Source organism: Cherax quadricarinatus, chromosome 8 (assembly GCF_038502225.1).
Source record: "Cherax quadricarinatus isolate ZL_2023a chromosome 8, ASM3850222v1, whole genome shotgun sequence".
Classification (NCBI taxonomy): domain Eukaryota; kingdom Metazoa; phylum Arthropoda; class Malacostraca; order Decapoda; family Parastacidae; genus Cherax; species Cherax quadricarinatus.
Window position 1 is genome coordinate 2,914,064 of NC_091299.1, and position 7,980 is coordinate 2,922,043.

Consider the following 7,980-nt stretch of genomic DNA (forward strand, 5'->3'; position numbering starts at 1 on the left):
AATGCATCTTCCATTTCTCTAATGTTAATAATTAATTCCCTAGTTTTATCCAAGATCCGTAAAGGTATTTTCGTCTTGCTTTTTTTTCGCGGTTTTTAATGTTTTCGGTTTTTTCCGAGACTCAAAATATCGGCGTTTTCGTTTTAGTAAAGTTACCGTTTTCTGTGATGCTTATCAGTAGATTTTTGAGGTTTTCCTAATATTTGTAATAAATTTTTAATTTTCTCTCATACCTGGAGGTTACCTGGAGGTTATTCCGGGGATCAATGCCCCCGCGGCCCGGTCCATGACCAGGCCTCCCGATGGATCAGGGCCTGATCAACTAGGCTGTTACTGCTGGCCGCACGCAGTCCGACGTACGAGCCACAGCCCGGCTGATCCGGCACTGACTTTAGGTATCTGTCCAGCTCTCTTGAAGGCAGCCAGGGGTTTATTGGCAATTCCCCTAATGCTTGATGGGAGGCTGATGAACAGTTTTGGGCCCCGGACACTTATGGTGTTTTCCCTTAGTGTACCAATGGCGCCCCCCTTTTTATTGGGACATTTTGCATAGCCTGCCCAGTCTTTTACTTTCGTAGGGAGTGATTTCTGTGTGCAGATTTGGGACCATTCCTTCCAAGATTTTCCAAGTGTAGATTATGATATATCTCTCCCTCCTGCGTTCCAACGAGTACAAGTCAAGTGCTTCCAAGAGTTCCCAGTAGTTAAGGTGCTTGACAGAACTTATACGTGCAGTAAAGGATCTCTGTACACTCTCTAGATCTGCGATTTCACCTGCTTTGTATGGAGATGTTAATGCTTTTAATTGAATTTTATGTTGAGTCATTGCCATCTATTGTCAACATGGCTCCCTACAAGCTGAGTAGTGCACGTGGTGAGGTGCACGTGGTGAGGTGCACGTGGTGAGGTGCACGTGGTGAGGTGCACGTGGTGAGGTGTGCATGGTGAGGTGCACGTGGTGAGCTGCACGTGGTGAGGTGCACGTGGTGAGGTGCACGTGGTGAGGTGCACATGGTGAGGCGCACGTAGTGAGGTGCACGTGGTGAGGTGCACGTGGTGAGGTGCACGTGGTGAGGTGTACATGGTGAGGTGCACGTGGTGAGGTGTACATGGTGAGGTGCACGTGGTGAGGTGCACGTGGTGAGGTGTACATGGTGAGGTGCACGTGGTGAGGTGCACGTGGTGAGGTGCACGTGGTGAGGTGCACGTGGTGAGGTGCACGTGGTGAGGCACGTGGTGAGGTGCACGTGGTGAGGTGCACGTGGTGAGGTGCACGTGGTGAGGTGTACATGGTGAGGTGCACGCGGTGAGGTGCACGTGGTGAGGTGCACGTGGTGAGGTGTACATGGTGAGGTGCACGTGGTGAGGTGCTCGTGGTGAGGCACGTGGTGAGGTGCACGTGGTGAGGTGCACGTGGTGAGGTGTGCATGGTGAGGTGCACGTGGTGAGGTGTACATGGTGAGGTGCACGTGGTGAGGTGCACGTGGTGAGGTGTGCATGGTGAGGCGCACGTGGTGAGGTGCACGTGGTGAGGTGCACGTGGTGAGGTGTGCATGGTGAGGTGCACGTGGTGAGGTGTACATTGTGAGGTGCACGTGGTGAGGTGCACGTGGTGAGGTGTACATGGTGAGGTGCACGTGGTGAACTGCACATTGTGAGGTGCACGTGGTGAGGTGCACGTGGTGAGGTGCACGTGGTGAGGTGTACATGAGGTGCACGTGGTGAGCTGCACGTGGTGATGTGCACGTGGTGAAGTGCACGTGGTGATGTGCACGTGGTGAGGTGCACGTGGTGAGGTGTACATGAGGTGCACGTGGTGAGGTGCACGTGGTGATGTGCACGTGGTGAGGTGCACGTGGTGAGGTGTACATGGTGAGGTGCACGTGGTGAGGTGTACATGAGGTGCACGTGGTGAGCTGCACGTGGTGAGGTGCACGTGGTGAGGTGCACATGGTGAGGTGCACATGGTGAGGTACACGTGGTGAGGTGCACGTGGTGAGGTAACACGTGGTGAGGTGCACATGGTGAGGTACACGTGGTGAGGTGCACATGGTGAGGTACACGTGGTGAGGTGCACATGGTGAGGGTACATGGTGAGGTGCACATGGTGAGGTACACGTGGTGAGGTGCACGTGGTGAGGTGCACGTGGTGAGGTGCACATGGTGAGGTGCACGTGGTGAGGTGCACATGGTGAGGTGCACATGGTGAGGTACACGTGGTGAGGTGCACATGGTGAGGTACACGTGGTGAGGTGCACATGGTGAGGTACACGTGGTGAGGTGCACATGGTGAGGTACACGTGGTGAGGTGCACGTGGTGAGGTGCACGTGGTGAGGTGCACATGGTGAGGTGCACGTGGTGAGGTGCACATGGTGAGGTGCACATGGTGAGGTACACGTGGTGAGGTGCACATGGTGAGGTACACGTGGTGAGGTGCACATGGTGAGGTACACGTGGTGAGGTGCGCTTGGAGAGCTGCAGGTGGTGAGGTGCACGTGGTGAGGTGCACATGGTGAGGTGCACGTGGTGAGGTGCACATGGTGAGGTGCACATGGTGAGGTACACGTGGTGAGGTGCACATGGTGAGGTGCACGTGGTGAGGTGCACGTGGTGAGGTGCACGTGGTGAGGTGCACATGGTGAGGTGCACGTGGTGAGGTGCACATGGTGAGGTGCACATGGTGAGGTACACGTGGTGAGGTGCACATGGTGAGGTACACGTGGTGAGGTGCACATGGTGAGCTGCACGTGGTGAGGTGCACGTGGTGAGGTGCACATGGTGAGGTGCACGTGGTGAGGTGCACATGGTGAGGTGCACATGGTGAGGTACACGTGGTGAGGTGCACGTGGTGAGGTGCACGTGGTGAGGTGCACGTGGTGAGGTGCACATGGAGCACAAACACTGTGGTGCTCAAACGCTGAGAATCATATGTGTAAATTAGTCCATATCGCGTTATTTCGTGCCCAGATGCCCATGCAGCGTCCCCGGATACTCTCAGTATTGTTATTTACTTAAGGCCTCTCGTAGATGCTACCAGGCACCTGATGTTTGAAACATTGATGGCCCAGTGGACTGTGGTACCTCGGAAGTTTAGCGAGCTTCTCGGGAGACATGCTAAAATAATATCGGGGGTTCGATCCCCGGCTAGAGTAAATTGGATCACGTACAAAATTGAGACTCGAAAGATTCATGTATAATCGTTACTTTTTTTTTTAATTAAATGACTGTAATTATTATTACTGTTACTACTAAGATTTTCAGCAGAAAAATACGGTACCAACATTGCATTAATAATAATCATGGTAATGATCTTGACTCTAACCCCCCCCCCCCCGGTTATTTCCGGAACTTGAAAAAATGAATTAAAATTATGTTTAAGTATTAATAATGTAAGCATTATCATTTCTCTCTCTCTCTCTCTCTCTCTCTCTCTCTCTCTCTCTCTCTCTCTCTCTCTCGTCTCACGTAACGGTCTACCAGACACAACACGGATAATGGAACTTCATTATAGAAAATGAAGAAAGAATTGGTATTATTTATTTCCGAACGGTACAGGTGAATGAGTTCCAACTCTCTCTCTCTCTCTCTCTCTCTCTCTCTCTCTCTCTCTCTCTCTCTCTCGAGAGAGAGAGAGAGAGAGAGAGAGAGAGAGAGACGTCACTAACAGCCAGACTGGTCAAAGACCGAGGCCACGATTTGCGGATGGAAGTTTGAACCTTCATCCCATCTTCTGCTGTAAGACTCTCAGGGATTAATGAATCTCTCTCTCTCTCTCTCTCTCTCTCTCTCTCTCTCTCTCTCTCTCTCTCTCTCTCTCTCTCTCACACACACACACCTTTCACACCAACTCGTGTATGTCTTCCTATCGTACGGTCAACAGCACTACCACATCACCATCATATCTAGCACCGCCACACCACCATCATAACGTCACCACATCACCATCATGGCATCACCACATCTTCATAGCGTTACCACACCATCATAACGTCACTACACCATCATAGCGTCACCACACCATAGCGTCACCACATCACCATCATAGCGTCACCACATCACCATCATAGCCTCACCACATCACCATCATAGCCTCACCACATACCACAAGGATTATTTTGTAGATCTCACATGAACATTGTAATAAATCTTTCCTACAAAAAAAAATATTAAGCCTTTCACTTAGTTTTCTCTTATCTTTTCTCTCTCCCGCACAGGTTGACGTGTGGAATGTTGCAGTCCAGTTCTCAGTAGTACGTCGTGGACGGTGTTGCTAACACCTGCTCTTCTCCTGATTGTTGAGGTCCCGAGGCCTCCCGCGTTACACCTCAGTCAGCAGGACATTGTCTACAGTTGCAGGTCGATCCTCAGTGTGAAATATCGTTACTAGCCACCACTGTACAGCCACGAGCCGTCACGACATCTCCATCAACTTCGCGTCAACAAAAGTTGATAAACTTGCGATACCTTCAGGTTTTGGTGACCTGTGTCTCCTGAACCAGCAGGAAGTTTTGTTAGTAATTATCTTGCTACCTGAATCGCTAACTATTTAAGTCACAGGAGTTATTTGTATGGGACCACGATGGGGCAGAGTGGCACACCAGAATACAATGGTCAGGAGAGAGTCAACAAGCCATCCTCGCCAAAAAGGGTAGAGGTGGTGATGGGGCGCTGCTTCCCGTTGTCCTGTGAGAGTTTACAAGCAGGCACCACCACCACATCCGTTCCTGTGGTCAAGAGTGTCCTGTACAAGGATGGTTTGGGCAGTCCAGCTACAAAGGCCAAGAAAAGTTTGATAACGATTGAAAGTCGCATCAGAGACAGGTTAGCGCAAGGACAGACAGAGGTGGATGAGGCCACAGTATCCTGCTATTCATCACAGTCTTCTGGTGCATCATCATTGAAGTCAGACGTGCAACAAAATGGCTTCGTCCATTCGTCTATGGCACAATCGAATATTCGCAGTACTTCTAAAATCAGTGAAGAAAAGAGAGATATTAAATTAAAGAACGAGAGGGAGACATTTTTAGACAAGGTTCACCCAGAAGGTAATCCCAAGCGGCCAATCTTAAGACGGACCCAATCTGCCGCTGCGGCTGAACCCGAAGAAGCGAGGGTCAGTGATACTACAAAGACTCGTGAAGATAAACAACTACAGGAAACGTCAACCAATAACACCAGTGGTCGAGAATCGTGGGATACGACACAGAGAAAGAAAGCACTGCTTAGAGAAGAATTTTTTCGGGTGCCTTATGAAGAGTGTAATAGAGAGGCTGCGAGGAGCTTGGGTGGACGTCTTAATAAATCTGAGCCAAGACTTAATACGGTCGGGAAAGAAAGGAAGAAGAGGAACTCGCTCTCGTACAAGCGTAGAGTTCACTTTGACCTGGATGACAACGACGAGGAGAAAGAGAAGAACACAAAGAGTAACTCGAAGGTGCATTGTTTGAGGACCTTTGATAGAAGACCGAAGGAGGTGACTGCTCCCAAGAAAGTCGTGGTGTCAATCTATTCGATTGACGATGGAGTAAAACGAGTCAGACAATTTGAAAACCAAAATCAAACCTCATGTAGCATGACTGGAGAGACTCCGGCATCTCTTGTGTATTCAGCAAAGGACAGAAATCAGCCACGCCTGAAAACTGCACGACCCACCGACTTAGACAGCCTACAGCAAAACAACACAGCAGATAAAATGTCTCCTCAGAACCCCACAGTCATAGGGCGTTTTAAAATTCACACAGTGAGGTCTGAAAACTGTAAGGAACCTATCATCAATGGAGATGTTAACCTCAAGGCGAATGTAGTGGGACATCTAGTTCAAACCACCGCCCACAGTCTTCACACCCCACCTGTAAAACTCTCTGTGCGTCCACGTTCCTCCTCTGCAGTTCGCGTCTCCACGTTGAGCACACCTGAGCCATCTGTGCTTCAGTCACGTGAGAGCAATCTTTATCATTCGGTCCAGTCGGTACCAGCGTCGACACAGTCTGGTCCAGTTGCCAGCTCACAATCTCACCATTCCCAGCTCTCGCGGGGCCAGTCATACCAGGGTCACCCTCATGAAGAACTGTCTTCCTCACCACAACCAGACGATCAGAAACTACTGACGGTATCACGTCCAGGTTATTTAGAGTTTACTCCAACACAAACGCAAGTACCAACACTCTCTCCTTCACCCATCTATACGCAAGTACCCGCTGCATGTACTCCCTCTCCTCCACACACTCCTTCACCCACACAAGCGCCCACACGTACCTTCTCACCCACACGCACTATCTCATCAACACAAACTGCATCACCCACTCACACTCATAAGCCTACACACACTCCCGCATTCACAGAAGCACCCCCACTCTCTCCTTCACCCACACACACACTCTCACCTGTACACATTCCTTCACTCACTCACTCTCCCTCACCTGTACACACTTCTTCACCCACACATTCTCCCTCATCACTTGTACACAATCCTTCACCCACACACTCTCCCTCACTTGTACACACTCCTTCACATAAACAGAGACAGACTTTTGCCAGGGCACCAGTTCCTGTACCCCGCACACGCTTATCACTGTCGCAGCAGACATCACCGTCAACCTCACAGTCCTCCACCCCTCACACCTCACAATCCTCCACCCCTCACGCCTCAGAGCCCTCCACTCCTCACGCCTCAGAGCCCTCCACTCCTCACGCCTCAGAGCCCTCCACTCCTCACGCCTCGCAGCCCTCCACCCCTCACACTTCACCCCGCTTCACTCCTCACACCCCCAGCCTACACAACACCTCACAGCACAATATGCGGCACCAATCCACTCACACCCTTCCAGACTCCTTCTGTCCTACCACACAACAATTCAGCTACAGCATGTCTGAGCCCCAGGCTGTCAACACCTCACAATCGTCAAGATCCACCATCTACACCACCTCACACCCCTCCACCACCCCGCAACCCTCAGTGAACACCACTCCACACCTCTCCTCTCACAATGCCCTACAACCCTCAAGACACTTCACTTCACAACTCTCCAGCAATAACACCTCACAACCCTCCACCCAAACTACCATGAAGCCCTCCACTCACTTCCACCGTGCCTCCATAGCACAACTGTCAGACACTATCAAGCAACACCCTGCTCTTCGAAACTCGCCACACCCTACACAATACACCTTGCAAAACCCCGCCTACGCCACGTCACATAACCCATACTATCGCGCTCTTCTCAGCTCTGCGTGTATTCAAAAGCCATCAAAATATATCTCGTCTGATCACCAAGAAAACATTACTAAGCCAGTACCCCAAATCATCTATGACACAAATAAAGTAGTTTACCCACAAACACTCAATAAAGAAAACAAAGGGAAATCAAGCTGGAAGAAAACGGCATTCAACGAGAGGGGAAACAAAGTAAATATTTTAATGACCAGAGGAGACAGTTACTCGGAGCACAATATCGTCTTAAACAGTCACGTGACGTCGACCGCACCCACAGTCACAGTCAGGAAAATCACGCTACCAGCCTCTGCCCCGGCAAGGTGCTCTCCTTCGCCAACGCCATCTTGTGCCTCCTCCAGTTGTTCGTTCGGGTCATCAGGCAGCTCCTCCGGCTGCTACTCTGGGTCGCCATCGCCCACACCTACGCCCTCGCCCGTAAGGATAAGGTCGTCGGGAGTCCCAACAGATCTATAAAGGTAAGAAACTTGCAAATTAGCTTATATATATATATATATATATATATATATATATATATATATATATATATATATATATATATATATATATATATATTTATATTAAGTTCTTTCTAAAAATTTCTCTTATACGTTTAAAGATATATTTTTTTAATTAATGTTAATGTAAAAATTTATAATTTTGCACCAAAAGAATCTTAGACAACTTACCTAACCTTATTATAACAAGAGCAATTTATTTTAGCCTAACCCAACTAAATATATTTTAGATTTGTTTACAATAATTTAAT

At 49.4% G+C, this 7,980-nt stretch overlaps 1 protein-coding gene across 2 annotated transcripts in view; it reads left to right on the top strand.

Moving 5' to 3' along the window:
- Positions 1–7,688, top strand: part of LOC128685183 (uncharacterized) — a 175,734-nt gene extending 168,046 nt beyond the window's left edge. For both annotated transcript variants that reach the window (XM_070082750.1, XM_070082751.1), the window contains exon 2: positions 4,216–7,688. In XM_070082750.1, the coding sequence (XP_069938851.1) occupies positions 4,581–7,688 (3,108 nt within the window). In that variant the 5' untranslated portion in view covers positions 4,216–4,580. The remainder of the gene's footprint in view (positions 1–4,215) is intronic.
- Positions 7,689–7,980: the final 292 nt, after the last annotated feature.